Below are 14,971 nucleotides of genomic sequence, written 5' to 3'. Positions count from 1 at the left end.
AGGAAGTTAGTAAGCCCTGCAGGGAACACCGCCCAGCGACTGGTCACGTGGTGGAGGAGGGTACAAAAAGCGATTGGTGGAATTGAGTTTAGAGGGAAGAAGGAAGCTGTCTCTTCTGTACTTCACAGGGAGCAGGAGGGGTGGGACTGGGTTGAGAGGGGTGCTTCCAGACCTCATGGAGCTCTGCACATTGCCCCCACTATGACTTCTGTATTCCGGCTCCCTGTAGTGCCCTAGCCTGAGCCCCTAAGTCACGCTTGGTGGGCAGGTATCTGAGCCCCAGCAAAGATGTTGCTTAAGACTGAAAGTGCAGCTCTTGCCTTAAACTTGGCCTGTGGTCAGTATCTCCCAGGAGCAGACTTCACCCCAAGTATGGCCAGGAGTCCAGACAGGGGGATGTCCAGAAGACTAGGACTCCACACGGCAGCTGTGTCCACGGTCGTCTCAGGCACTTAGGTCTAACTCATGATGCTGGTAGATCTGTGTGGGGCCCTTGAAGCAAGCTGCAAAGAGGAAGCGTCTGCCCGCCATGGTGATGTGAGCGAAGGCACGGGGGGCCACCAAGGCTGGGGGCCCCAGCTCCTGCAGCGGCTCCAGGAGCCCCTTGTCAGGCTCAAGACGGAAGACCTGGCTGAATGCAAAGTCACTGCCCAGGATAGCCAGCTGGTCCTTGGCAATAAGCAGTGGCTGAAAGACGTGGGCACCCCGCGAGGGAAGTTGCTGCAGCGGCCGGAACATGGAGCCATCCCAGCGCATGACCTGCAAAGTGTGACTGCTGCTTAGGGCTTGGGATCCATAGGGCTGATGGTCCTCTAGGCTTCAGAGGACTTGGACCAGCTTGGAAGCAGAGGCCTATAGGTCCCCAAACTCACAGCAGTCTCCTCCCTGGTCTCCCTGCTCCCCTCCCTGTGCCTACAGTCAGCTCTCTATACGAAGCCCCCGTGAAGGCCTGAGTCAGATCATTGCCGTCAAGGCTCAGAGCGCTTCCCCTAACACACCTCACTCTAGAAAGAGAGTGCGGGAGTGGGTGGGCTGTCAGCCTTGGGGGTTCAGAGTGTGGTCAAATGTAAGTCCTAGAATGTGCCAGAGTCATAGAATGAGGGTTTGGGGGTAGAGTCAGAATCTTGGGGCTGGTGTCAGTGTTGAGGGATGGGAGCGGTTTAGGGTCAGCCAGCCTTGAAGGGTCACAGTCTTGGAGTCAGTGCTGGGATAGGATCAGAGATCAAATATCAGTATGTTAGGTGTTGTTGAAGTGTGAAGGTCAGCCTGTGAGGCTGGGTCAGAGTTTAGAGGCTGGTGAGCAAAGTGCGGTCAGCACTGAAAAACCAGCCCTGGCTGGGAGTAGTCTCCACTGCCTGCCCCACCTGACTGCACCCAGCCTCACCATGGAGTCCCCGATGTAGCGTGTCAGGCACAGGAACACATCCCCACCAGCCTGGAAGTGGCGTGTGGCATAGACGTCCTCAGCCTCGGGGATGTCCGTGCGCCTCTCGAAGTGGCCCCCAAACCAGTGGAAGAGCACGGGCCGCTGCGAGACGGAGGCCAGCAGCAGATGGGGCCGGCCATCCAATTCAAGCGCCTCGGCGTCTGTGTCCCGGTGCCAGGGGTGCAGGCTCTGGCGCGGGTAAAAGCCTGGCCCGTCACGGCACAGCAGTGTGGTGCTGCCTGCCTTGGAGGCATCAGCCACCACGAAGCAGGGCTGCCCATCCAGCCACAGGAGCTCGGCGTCATTGGGCCGCAGCAGCCGCTGCGGGGCCAGAGCCTGCATCGGGGCCAGCCGCAGGTCGGGGCTGGGCCGGGCCCACAGCTGGGAGCCTCCCCACAGGCGAGCAGCCAGCACAAAGAAGCGCAGGCCCAGCACCAGCGGCTTGCAGGACACCACTGAGGGCGCTGTGGGGGAGTCAGGGAACAGGAGGGCAGGTCAGGCCCGCCAGGCAGGCCACTGGGCGTGTGGGAGGAGGCAAGGAGACCTCACCTGACAGCTCTTCCTCAGGCCGGAAACGCTGCAGGCTGTAGTCCCAGGCGAGGATCAGGCAGCGGCCTGCAAAGGGCTGAGCCAGGATGATGTGAGGCTCTCCTTGGTAGGAGAAAGTCTCCACCCCCAGAGCTGACTCCCCAACTGTCTGGAACCAGGACAGCTCTGGGGGTAGCAGGAAAGAGTCAGGCAGGCCTGGGGGACCCCAAGGGTCCTTATAGCTGAGCCTCAGTTTGCACACCTCTGAAATGAGGACCTTCATGGCGTCCACCTCAGAGGGACGGATAGTAGAATCTCTTTGTCTGTAGATGAAGTAACTCCCAACAACATGGTAGTACTTAATTTTCTAAGCTGCATGGCATCATCAAATAATTGCTTAGGAACAACAACTGTTCGAATATTTGTTAATATTAGTATTTATTAACCCATTTAACTTTGCAAGATCCCTATGAGGTTATTATATCCAATTTGCAATGAGGAAACTAAGGCTAAGAGGTATAGGCAGCCAGTTGTCCAGCAAAATCCATCCTTCCCATCCCTCATGAAATAGGACTGGAGCTGCCCAGCCAGAGGCTGCATTATCCCAGCAGCACCCCCCATGTCCAGACCAAGTCCCCAATGGGAAAAGAACAGTGTGATGGGCATAATGCCCACCTCGCTGCATGGAGGTGGCTTGGCCTAGATGGGATCTCCTTCCCCTTCTCCCCGTGAACTGGCAGATGGATGTGCCATGTCTTGGATTCAACCATGAAAAGCAAGACAACACCCAGGGCCTGCCCTACCTGCCTATACTGCTCACGTCAGACCCTATGTCTTCTTTAACTCATGGTATTTTGTGCTGTAGCATCTTAGCTTTTACGGTAACATGGTACTGAGGTGGCCCAGTGTGGAGGTGGTGGAGCCAGGCAGTCAGCTCCAGGTTATAATATTTCATTGTACATGCCAGGCCCTGTTTCTTGGTGCCAAGGTTGAAGCAATAAGCCAAACCACCAAGGATGCCCCCACAAAGTCGGATCTTTTAAAAATGTCCTTCAATAAAGCCCACTCTCCTCTCTGTAGCTTTCAAAGTCCTGCACAATAAGGCTTCTGCTACCTTCAGTCTCATCTGTGTCCTTTCCTTTAGTCACTCCCCCATGTCAGAACTGCCTGCCTTTGATCCTCAAACAGGACAAGCTCTATGTTGCCTCAGGGCCATTGCACATGCTGATCCCTCTCTCTAGAGCACCCTTCCCTCTGTACTTCACTTAGCTGAATCCAGATCTAATGACACCTCTTCAGAGAAGACTTCTTTGATACCCCAGGTGAGGTAGGACTCCCCACCCCGTAATCTTCCTCACCACTTTCTATGTTTATCACAATGTGTAGCATGCATCTATTTGTGCAATGGTTTATTTAATATCTGTCTCCCCACCCCCAGGACTGTGAGGCCAGGGCCCAGGGCTATCTTGGTCACCACAGTGAATGTGGTGTGGATCTCAGTGAATGTTTGTTAAATTACTGAATACAGAGTGACCACTAAGTTAAATGTTCTTGTTCTATGAGTCCCACATACTAAAGATATGTCTTCCACTTAGCTAATAACTATTACATATATAGACAGTTCTTAATAACTCTTCTTATTACATTAATAGCCTCCAGATTTGACCTCAGATGTCCACACCTTCAGGAAGCCCTTCCTGGCCCTCCTCTGTGTCTGGCCCTTGTTCTAGCTCTGGGCTCCTGCAGCTCCGTAGGCTTCCCCCATCCTGGCCCTGAGCCCGCTGGGCGATCACTTTCTGCCTTTGCTCGGTGAGGGCAAGACCTGGGACTGTCTCATCACTGCTATGTTCTCTGCACTGCCCAGTACCTATAAAGGTACCAAAATATATTTATGGACTAGCAAAATGATAATAGGAAGTGTTTTAAAAATGGTCATTTTTGTATTAATAACCATGAGAGTGAACATATTTATAAGGCCCTGAGCCAAATCAGGTGTGGCTGCATTGCTGAATCTTCACTGCAATCCTATGTCACCGTTTATTACTTTAGTTTTACAGATGGGGAACCTGAGGCTCAGGGAGGTGACGCCGCTTGCCAGGCCGTGGCAGAGCAGGGAAGGAGGGGGGCGCCACAGCCCCAGCAGCCATTCCCCTGATCTCCTGCCTTCTTCTGGGAGCCCCTGCTGTCCCTCCCACCCTGCCAGGAAAGCCCCCACCTATGGCTCTGCACTTGAACATCTTGGGGTCGAGGTGGCGGAGCTGCATGTGGGCCAGGGCAGCAGGGCCAGCACAGGCCCCGGTCCCCACGCTGGCATTCACGGTGGGCATCCACTGCAGCAGCCAGAGGACACGGCAGTCACACTGGAACGGGTTCCCGCGGAGGTCCCTGGGGCAAGAAGCCGGGGTGGGGCATCGACGTGGCTTCCACTCCCCCCAAGAGGTCACACTCCCTGTCCCCTCCCCAGGCAAGCATTCAGGATGGGGTCCCACAGGTGTTATGCAAATATGTAAGAACCACTGCTGCCATATTCATTGTGCCAACAAAAGTGGGCACAGATAGCCCTCCCCTCTCAAGTGGTCCCCAGTTACCTGCCCCCCAGTCCCCTTAAGCCTCACACATGAGTCAGGGTCTCCAGGCCTCGGAACAGGAATCTGGGGAGGGTCTCAAGATGGTTATTGGCCAGGCTCCTGGTGGAGGGAGCAGAGGAGGAACCATTAGCAGCTGCCAGCACCTGTGTCTCTGGGTGATGGGCAGTGGGGCACCTGTCAGGGCAGGCTGGTGCAGTGGGGGTGAGCCTTAGGGGCACGCACAGGTGGGTGAGTGAGCGAAGTCCTCTGAGAGCGTTCTTAGAGATGGAGCCGATCTCATTGTCCTCGATGAAGCTGTGAAGGGAAGGGGGTGTGAGGGGGAGGCTGTCAGCTTCCTGCTGTGGCCCTTCGGTGCTTGGGGGGATCACCCCATGGACGCCATTGCTGCCAGAACCCCCCACACCTTGCATGATCCCAAGAGAGGCCTTCTCAGGAACTCTCCTCACCAGGTCGCAGCTTACAGTCCCGGAGCCAGGAACCCAACCCTATGGTGACATCAGCCTCACCACTGTCCCCAGAATCACCCACACCAGCACTAGCACTAACATCTCCACCAATACTCACCATCCTCCATTATGACCAACACCCGTGCCTCTACCACTGTCATCATCCCTAGTGCCGGTAACTGCCATTGTCACCCACACCACCCCATGGTCACCACCCACTCCCACCAACACCAATGCCAATGCCTCCTCACCAAACCTTACCCCAGCAGCACCGATAAGCATGTAACACAACAGCCTTCAAGATCAGTGCCAAAATGACTGCCACCATCATCGCCAGCATGGCCACCATTTTCCAAAGCAACGGACTAACACTAGTGTTGCCAGCACTGACACCACCAGCATAATCCCAGTGCCCATGTCTTCACCAGCACCAGTACTGCCACAACTTCCATGTGCCAGCACCCCCACCATGGCCACCAAATCCAGTCACAGCAACACGGCCATTATATGACACCAGCATCCGCATCTACCCTTGGCCAGAACCAGCAGCGTCACCAATACTGTAATTACCAGTGCCCACAACCCCAACACTAATGCGTCCACCGTTGGCACCAACTTCATCCCCACACTGTCATCTTCAATAACTCCACCCCTTCTGTGAGAAGCAGGAACAGGACCGCTACCACCATTACCATCAACACCAAATCAACACCACTGACAGCACGATCCTACTGTCACCACCACCGCACACTGTTGTTTCATTTCCACCACCATTGCTACCACTGCCACTTAACTCAGAGCTCTTTGTTAATTTGAAACATTTCCCGTCTCTGGCCTCTTTGCACTCTCCCCAGGTTCCCGTAAGTGAAGTGGGACCAGAAACAGTCTTGGGATATCCAGGCCCTTTGTGGATCTTGAAGCACAAAGAGGTGAGGCGAGCAGGCTGGGACTCCACAGCCGAGCAGGCACCTTGAGCCCCCCCAAGAGGCCAGTCTTCTTGCCCCTCCGGTGGGTACCAGACACTTCCTTTCCAGGGCCACCAGCCCCTGCCTCCCTTTGCTCTGGGAGCCATGGAGGGCCCGTCTTCCTCTCCCATGCCTCCCCACCGCTCCTCCCCCACCCACGGCCACACTTACAGGTACTGCAGGTGGGACAGGCCAGCAAAGGCATCGTCCTCGATCACGGAGAAGGAGTTGGACGTGAAGAGGCTGGTGAGGGAGCAAGGAAGAAATGTTTCTGGAGTTGCTGCCCCCACCTGACCTTGTAACCTTGGCTCCCGCGGCGGGCGGTAGCACATCATGTGAGTATGTGCGCAACACAGCTGCTTTCACAGTCACACACCTGCACATACATGTGCACGCCCCATGTGCCTGTGCATGAGCCCCCACTCCCTCGGGCATGTCGCCGGCTTTGCTGGGCCCTACTCACAGCAGGTGCAGCGTGGGGACCCTCTGGAAGCTGCCGGCCTTCAGCTGGGTGACTCCTGTCCGAACGAGTGAGCTGGGGACATGTCGATGGGGGTTGAGAAGAAAACCACTCCAGTGCTCCAATCCCATCCCAGAGCCACCTCCTGTCTGCGGAGACCCCAGACCCTGACCCTACATCCCAGGGGAGACAGGTGTTTGCACGCTTTGCTTGGCAAGGATCCTGGTGGTCCTCAACCCACGGCTGGCTAACCCTCTTCCTGGGCCCTCAGCGCCACCCCTGCTCTTTGGCATTCCTTCCAAATCCCTGCAGCCCCCTTTCAGGCATCCCGACATTCTTTGCTGCCCACCTCCCAAGATCCTGGAGGGCTCCTATTTCTTTGGAGAACTGGTACCCTGCCCCCCCAGCCCTGGGGCCCCAGGGCTCCAAGCCCCACCCTCAGGCCCTCCGAGGCCTGACACTCACAGTGACAGCAGGGTTGGGGAGAAGCTCTCAGGCAGGTCCAGGGAGCCCTCACACAGGGCAGTGTCTTTGGAGCAGGAGCAGCTCAGAGGACACTTCCCCTTTGGGGGTCTCCAGGCCACACCCGCCCCTGCTCCCACCAGCAGCAGCAGGACCAGAGCCACCCCTCCCATTCCCCCACCCCCCCGAGGCCCCAGCTTGCTCGGCCCCCCGCACAGCTCGGCCCAGGCCGGGGCCACTACCTCTCCCAGGCCAGGCGACCCTCCATCCCGCCAGCTGGCACGCTCTGCCCTGGCTTCTCTCTCCCCTCTGTCTCCCTTTCAGTCTGTCCTTCCTGTGTCTCTCTGGTGTCCAATTTTCTGTTTATTTCTCTTCTGTCTTTGTGCCTCTCTTGTATTTCTGACTCAGTGAGTTGGTCTCTGTCTCTCTGTCTCTGTGTCTCTGTGTCTCAGTCTCAGTTGGCCTGTGTGTGTGTGTGTGTGTGTGTTCCTCTGTCTGGTGTCTTTATTTCTCCTCTTCCTACCACACCACCCCCTTTGCAGCTCCTTGTAACTCTCTTCCCCTCCTCCCACGCCCCTTCTCCCAGGGGGTTTGGGAAAGGGACTCGCTGGGCACCGGGTGCCCCCGGCAAACTAGGGTGAGAAGGAGGGGTCAGAGGCCGTAGGAAGAGCAGCCTCGGGAAGGAACCGGTGGCCCCAGGGAGGGGAGGGGCCGCAGGGGCAGGAGCCGCCGTGGCCACGCCCAGCCAGCCCCCTCCCCAGATTCCCCAACCCCCCCCAACTCTGGGAGTCTGAAGAGGATGCCACCAGGGTGGGGACCGGACGGCTCAGCGGGAAGGAGGGGGGTGGGAGGACACCCCTGGGGGCCACGCCCAGCCAGGCCCCCGCCCAGCTCCGGGAGGGCGTGGCGGGGCTGTCACCGAGGCCCGGAGGGGCCAGCGCAGGGCCAGCTGCTCCCTCTGGTGGCCACACGCGGCAGGGCACCTGCCCTGCCCCAAGCCCACAGCCTTGCTTGCCTGTCCCACATTAACCCCTAACCACCCTCTGGGGGTAGGGGCCCAACTCAAGGGAAAAATGTAGGCGATAATGCCTCCCTCCTCCTCAGCTCTGCTTCAGTACGAGGCCCTATTCTAAACGTTCATGGATCAGCTAGCTCATTCTGACCCACCACAGCCCTCTGAAGTTGATCCTATTATGTGACTTTCATAGATGGAGATACTGAGGAGACAGGTGAATTTGCAATGTACGCCACCCAGCTGGGGCAGAGCCAGGACTCAAGCCCAGGAAGTCAGCTCCAGGTCCTCCCTGCGAGATTTTGCACTTTCCTTGGAGATCAGAACTCATGGATACTGGTTGTTTTCATTTGGACTAAGCTTTTAGCAATTTGATTAGAGTCTGTCCATCAAAAAAGAGAAGCAAATGATGCTTGTTATCAAACTTGAAATAGTAATAATAATACTCACTGAACACTTACTGTGTGCCAGTCTTTATATGAATTTACTCAGTTCTCACGACAACCCTGTGAGGTAGGTGGTATTACTAACGCCCACCTTACAGATGGGGAAAATGAGGCACTAGACTGTGAAACAGTCTGTTCCATGACGCTGGACAGATCTAAACCTAACCATGCTCCTCTGCCGCTGAGGAAAACACAGCCTTTCTCACCACTGCCACACACACCCAGAAGGCTCGGAGGGCAAGGGGCTTAGTAGCACCAACTCAGGCAGGGTCATACAGAGCTGGGTTCCAGGCCCAGTGCTGTGTGTCCCAGGCTGCTCTTTGACCCCCCTGATCCTCAGTGTTCCCATATGTCAGTGGTGCAGCCGTGACACCCACTTCCCAGGTGCGTAGAGCACTCAGTGAGATGAGGGAGGCAACGCCCCCTGATTGGGGTTCAGTGCAGGGTGGGCACCCTGCAGTGGTCGCAGGCATGGGGGGAGACTCAACCCAAATGCTTGTCTTGCCCCTGCACAGCTGTGATTTGAGGAAGGCCCCACAGGTACTGGTCACCCCAGCTGTACAGTGGGGATGGTTTTCTTCACAGGGTTTTTGAAAACATAAAGAACTTTGTGCCAGGGACACAAGCAGCCCTAAATCCCTACTCACGGAGTGCCCCGCCCCACAGGGATCTCACTCCTGTTTACCGTAAGAAGGACGACTACAGTGTTGATGAGGATGGCTGACTTTTCTGTGGTTGGTGTCACCTCTTGTGCATCAGGCTTTCTTCCAAATGTTTTCCATGGATCATTTCAGGTGATTGTCCCAACCACCCTCTGAGGTGAATACTGTTATTATCTCCATTTCATAGAAGGAGAAACCGAGCCATAGAGAGGTTGAGTCATTTGCCCAACATCACCCAGCGAGAGTGGCTGAACCACTCAGCTAGAGCAGTTGGCCCTGTGGGGAAGGGAGTGGAAGGCTGGCTGGAGCTGCCCCGGTGCCCCTCCCTGCTTGACCCCCTTGCTCCTACGTCACCCTCTCCAGTGCTGCATAGCCATCAGGGTCATCATTGACCAGGGGCTGCTGGTGACTTGGGGTACAGGGCCATGAGGGGCAGAGGCTCAGACAGAGCTGGATGAGGGAAACTTGAGGCCTCCTGGTCCACTGAGGCCCCAAGCACACATGTGTGTGTCAGAGCCATGCCTAGGCCTGAGCGTGCACATGGCCATCTCTGCTGACTGTCCTGCAGAGCCCTGTGTCATCCAGGTCTCTTCCCGGGTGGGGGCAGTTTCCATCTTTAACAACAAGGGGGACATAGTTCCTCTCTGCTATAACTTGGTTTGCTTATCTCTAAAATGGAGCTAGTCATAAGATACTGTCAGTCTCAGAGACTTTGAAGCCCGGCCTGGGGTTGTACATACGACCTTACTGATTTCTCCACTTTACCAGATTGGAAACTGAGGCACAAAGCAGTCAGATGGGCTGTTCGAGGTCACACAACCAGGATTGGCAGAGCCCAGACCTGACCCCAGGTTTCTCTGTTACCAGAGCCTGTGAGTTTGGTCGCCCAAGAGGTGTGCTATCCTCCAGGGATCTTGGAGCCACAGGTGCTCAGGAAAGGGGAGGTTTGGGATTAAAGACATCAAGGCATGTTTGGTGCTATTTCCTAGTATCTGAACACAAGTGTCTGGGCCTGTGTGAGTGTGACTGTGTGGCCAGCCATGTGCCCTTTGCTTACACATGAGGGTGTAAACACAGGTATGTGTGTATCTGTTTTTGTGATTATATGTAAGAGCGGGTGGTTGTATGGCTGTGTCCTTGACAGTGCTTCTGCCTCCTGTGTGCCCCTGTAAACACGGCCATTTGTCTGTGTGCATATGTACACAGCTTGAGGGCCTTCACATCTCTGAGATTGTGTAAGAATGCTGATTGTGTGTGTTTGGGTTTCTCTATGGCTCTGTTATTCTGTGTGTGTCTGCTTCTGTGTTTGTATTATGTACAAACATATATTTGTCTGATTTTGTGCCAGTTTATCTGGGTCTTGGTTTTGTGTGTGTGTAGTGTGCACCCCGGGGGGACCTCACTTACCATCAGACAGTATAACACACACTCTGAAATGCCCCCAGAACAGCCCAGTAGTACTGACCAGGGTTCCTCAGAACACTGGGGTCAGGGGGCAGTGGGCTCCTAAGCACTCAGGCTGGGTGACCTTAGGCCCCAGCTGGGCCCAATTCCCAGGGGGCAGTGCAGAAAATCATTGACACCCATTGTCCCACCCCAGCTCAGAAGCTATCACGTGCATATGCGCATGCATGAGTGTGTCTGTGATCCAGTCCTCCCTGCCAGCACCTCCTCGCCCCAGCTTTCCCCCACTGATAGCTGCCTACTGCTCCTCCATCTGAGCTGAGAGAGTTAACCTAGCGGGCCAGGGCGGTCTGGGCTGGGGGCCGCCCCCTGGCCCCCCTCCAGCCCCGGCTCCAGTTACAGCTGCTGGCTGGGGAGGGCAAGGGTGGGGTTGAGCTGGGAGGGGAGACTGCTGAGGGCGGCGCGTCCAGCTCTGGGCCAGGGGGTCCAAAGTGCTCACCCTGGGCACAGCCGAACGTTTGGGGGCCTTCTTTCGGCAGGGGACAGCCTGATTGGGGTGAGCGTCCCCCGCCCCTCCCCTCCAGGCCTCAGCCCTCACTTGGCTGGGCCACCTATTTTGGGAGCAGGAGTGGCCAGCCCATGGCTTCCCAGGCAGGCCAGACCCAGGCGGAAGGGAGTGTGGTTGGGACACTGGGGTTCCCCCAGGGGTGGGAGTGTGGCTGCAACTCCTGCCGCTGCGTGTGCACCCTGGCTGGGTGTGAGTTTTGGACACTCACATGTGTAGCTCAGGCTGCGTCACTGTTTGGGGGCACTGGAGGCTCAGATGAGGGCTAATGTGTGTCTGACTGTTTCCGCCCCATGTTCTGTTCCATCCAGAAGTTTGGGGAGTGGGCGTTGTCTCCGTTCCAGCCCCGCTGCACATTCAAGTGTGAGTGTGTGTGTTCCTGACCCTGGCATCTGCCTTCTGTCTCCGTTCCACTGACCTGGGCCTCATGTCACTCGCCTGGTGTCGTCAGCTTGTGAAAGAAGTCATCCGGAGGCAGGCGGAGGGGCTGTTTTCCCCTGTTCTCATCACTTCTAGGAGACAAGGGTGGTCTTTCCCATGGGGGCAGCCCGTGGCAATGTGGTAGCCCAGCTTCACCCAGCAGGGCTGTGCGTGACCCCCGAGTGGGGGAAGGAAGGCTGTTGCCATGGTGGCCTGTAAGAGGCAAATTCCTCCAGGGTGAAGTGGGAGATATTTATACCCAGGGTCAGGCAGAGAGCGGGGCCAGCGGCCGAGGGCAGGGACACAGCAAGCCCGCGGTGTGCAGGTGGGCCCCTGGTGCGTCCTGGCTGCTGCATCCCTTACAGGGTGTCTGCTTCTCCACTGGGGTGGGGCCGAGGCCTTCTGCTCCTCCTGCCAGGGTAGGTCTGGGGAATCTGGGGCCTGTTGTGGGGAGGCCCCAGCCTGCAGAAGACCCACAGGCCGTGTGCCTCACCCTTGCGTTTCCTGTGTTGTGTTGCAGTATGACCCTCACTGGGTAGTGGGTTGTTTTGGTGATGCTGTGTCCCTGTGAAGCACACAGGATGTCCCTGTTTCTCAGGGTGGCCAAGATGGATGACGGATGTTTTTTGGAATTAAGGACCTGGACTGCCTCTTACTTAACCCCTTGGGTTCAGACCCCAATAGTGGGAGTAAGAGAGTGCCCGTTTCTTGACTCTTGGTGTTCCCCAGGACAATGGCATCTCTTGGTCACATCTTGGTTCTCTGTGTGGGTCTCATCGAGGCCAAAGCAGGTGAGTCTGGGGGAGGCAGCCCACTACCTACCTCAGCCCCAGGGAGACAGGGCGAGGGAAAACCCTTCAGGACAACCATGCTGGAGACTCTACCCCAAACGGTCAGTTGGGGCACCAGGAAATGGAGGATCTTACATGGGCTCCAGTCACAGGCTGGCATTTGGGAGAGGGGACAGGATGTCTCAATTTAGGAAAAGTTGGAGGGCAGGATGGAGGCCTGCTCCCCATGAATATGGAACCATAGACAAACTGAGATGAGACCAGGAACTGGGCCAATTGGGTGCCCACTGTGCCCCCAGGGCAGTGCAGAGAGGGCAGCTGAGACCCAGGGAGGGTGGGCAGACTGCCCAGACTCTCAGCCGGGAAGGTAAAGCCCCCAAAGGTTCTCTTTGTGTCCCTCCGTAGGGCCCTAGGGAGCATCCTACCCCTGATTTCTTTCTTTCCAGAAGCTCCACAGGAACATGACCCATTCACCTACGGTGAGGGAGGAGGGCATCCGTCCTGGGATCTGGGAGGGCAGAGGGCCTGGGTTTGCCTGCGCTGTCCTCATTTCCCCTCCAACTCTCAGGGCTTATGTCTGCCATTCTCCTCTCCCCCTTGATGTGGGTCTCCGACTCTTTCCGTCTTCATCTCCCCTTGCGTGTTTCTCACTGTCTCTCTGTACGTGTCTCACCACTGGACGCCTGTCCCGCCGATCCTCCCTCTCCCTCCACCTCTCAGTGTCTCCGGCCCTGCCGCAGCCCGTCCCCGCGTCCTGTCCGTCACCCTCCCCTGCTCCCTGGTCTCCTCTCTTCCCCCCTCTCCTCTCCCTGACCCGCCGCCTTCGTCGGCGCCCTCCTCTCACTGATTTCCCTTCTCCCCTCCCCATCCTTCCTGTTTGCCTCCACCTCCCCATGCTTCCCTCCTGCCCTCACCCTCCTCCCTGCTGCCCACAGACTACCAGTCCCTGCGGATAGGGGGCCTCATCATTGCCGGGATCCTCTTCATCCTGGGGATCCTCATCATTCTGAGTATGTAGCCCCCGCATCTGCGTTTCAGCCCCAGCCCCGCCTTGTCCTCCCTCCCCCGCCTCCAGCCCGGTCCCTATCCGCGTCCTCGGCCCCGCCCCCCCGTTCGGGCCCCGCCCCGCCCGCGAGGCTCCGCCCCCCGCGCGGGAGAGTTCGGGCTAGAGCGCCACGCGGTGCCAGCCTGGAGTGGAATCTCAGCCTTGTCCCCCACCCCCGCCACAGGCAGAAGGTGCCGGTGCAAATTCAACCAGCAGCAGAGGTAAGAGGCTCCTAAGGGCCTTCGCTCACCTACTCCTGCTCTAGACGGGCGCTGGGGGTGAGGCGGGAAGTCCACTCGATCCGCAGCCAGAGACCCTTCAGAAAAAAGTAAGCACCTACTACGTGCCAAGCCCCAAGCCTGATCTGGGGAGCAAGCAGGGAATTAACCCAGTGCAAGCGGTGGCCGTGGATTCCAACAGCCCCACAGATACAAAATCACAAAGTGTGATAAGTGCTGTGAAAGAGCCGGGGCGAAATGAGATCACCTCGCTCGGCGGCCCAGTTTAGCTCCGAGTCCTGCTCCTAGCTCTTTGATTCATCTTTAAATAAAAATTTAAAGCAACGCATGACTGCCTCCTTCGTGTGAAAACAGTTATAGATGTTATTATAAATAATAGCTAATATTTATTGGGTGTGTCCCATGTGTCAGATACTGTTTCATCTTATGTTACTATATTATCAGACCCCTTCTATGAGGGAGGTGCTGCTACTAACCTCATTTTACAGATGAGGAAACCAAGACATAGGGAGGGAAAGTCACTTGCCTAAGATCACTGAACGAGAAGCTGAGGGTTCCAGGTTTCTCACCTAGGCTGCCTCCAGGCAGTCTGCCAAGTCCCTTTGGCCATTCCTCCCCCACCAACTTCCAGTCCCTTCCCCGGCACTCCGGGAGGCACTCACTGACACCCTCTTGGAGCGCCTCCTGCTGCACAACTTAAACGTTCCTGGTTGCACCTGATTTTCCGGCAGTCCTGGTACCCCAGTCTCTGAAATAAGGGCTGCACGGAGGGGGAGGAGAAGGGGAGGGTGCGGGGGGGGTGCTCCCAGAAGTGGCTGCCTCTTCTCTTTTCCACCCTCCATTTCTTCTGCCTCTCCTTTCCCAGGACTGGGGAACCTGATGAAGAGGAGGGAACTTTCCGCAGCTCCATCCGCCGTGAGTTTGGGGAGACTAGGTGTTTGAGGGTGAGGGCTGGTTCCCAGAACCCCTGGCCCAGTCCGCCCCGGACGCGAGGAGGGAGGGACTTGATCTGCAGCCCCAGGGCGGGGAGTCCCCTGCTGCTCCCTGCTGCTCAGGAGCTGGAGTGCCGCTCCTGACGCCCGAACTCTCTGTATTCCCCTCAGGTCTGTCCACCCGCAGGCGGTAGAAACACCTGGCGCAATGCAATCCAGCCAGGTCCTGCGGCTCTGACAAAGCTGGGGGGAGGGAGGGAGGAGGGGGTGCAAGGGCTGGAGGGCTTCCCGGCCTCTCACCCTTGTCACCCCACAGGATTCCCCGTCTCCTGACTCCTCCCACACACCGCCCGGGAGCCCACCGCCCACCGGGACTGCCTCCTCCCCAGCCCTGTCGCACACACTCCGCTCTGCGGCCCAGACGTCCAATAAAACGGCTTTTTCCCTCTTGACAGCGCTTTGTGGATCTAGCAGTCCCTCTGAGCGAAAGCCTGGGCGCCCCCATGGCCCCGGCAGGGGGCGCCCCCACCCTGGGAGAAGGGGCGGGGACGCCGGCAGTGGGCGGAGGCGGGGGGTGGCC

The 14,971-nt window shown here is 57.2% G+C and overlaps 2 protein-coding genes across 5 annotated transcripts; one reads left to right on the top strand and one right to left on the bottom strand.

The window, feature by feature from the left end:
* Positions 1–238: 238 nt before the first annotated feature.
* On the bottom strand, positions 239–11,550 carry LGI4 (leucine rich repeat LGI family member 4). Of its 4 annotated transcripts, none has more exons than XM_037021474.2 (9): positions 11,176–11,550; positions 6,417–6,488; positions 6,125–6,196; positions 4,765–4,836; positions 4,570–4,641; positions 4,170–4,339; positions 1,976–2,140; positions 1,385–1,890; positions 239–759 (listed from the first exon to the last, which is right to left on the bottom strand). In XM_037021474.2, the coding sequence occupies exons 1-9, from the start codon at positions 11,319–11,321 to the stop codon at positions 445–447; spliced, it is 1,590 nt and encodes a 529-aa protein (XP_036877369.2). In that variant the 5' UTR covers positions 11,322–11,550; the 3' UTR covers positions 239–444. The 4 variants fall into 4 exon arrangements, with proteins under 4 accessions (XP_036877369.2, XP_017518863.3, XP_017518862.3 ...); XM_017663374.3 differs by having other exon boundaries at positions 11,383–11,550; XM_017663373.3 differs by lacking the exon at positions 11,176–11,550 and adding an exon at positions 7,118–7,167.
* Positions 10,799–14,843, top strand: FXYD1 (FXYD domain containing ion transport regulator 1). Its single transcript, XM_017663380.3, has 8 exons — positions 10,799–10,955; positions 11,276–11,327; positions 12,114–12,175; positions 12,622–12,654; positions 13,111–13,185; positions 13,405–13,441; positions 14,325–14,374; positions 14,563–14,843. The coding sequence occupies exons 3-8, from the start codon at positions 12,118–12,120 to the stop codon at positions 14,583–14,585; spliced, it is 276 nt and encodes a 91-aa protein (XP_017518869.1). The 5' UTR covers positions 10,799–10,955; positions 11,276–11,327; positions 12,114–12,117; the 3' UTR covers positions 14,586–14,843.
* Positions 14,844–14,971: the final 128 nt, after the last annotated feature.

This window comes from Manis javanica, chromosome 17, assembly GCF_040802235.1.
Source record: "Manis javanica isolate MJ-LG chromosome 17, MJ_LKY, whole genome shotgun sequence".
Lineage (NCBI taxonomy): Eukaryota > Metazoa > Chordata > Mammalia > Pholidota > Manidae > Manis > Manis javanica.
The sequence above is the reverse complement of the archived record's forward strand: the minus strand, read 5'-3'. Positions and strand labels throughout refer to the sequence as shown.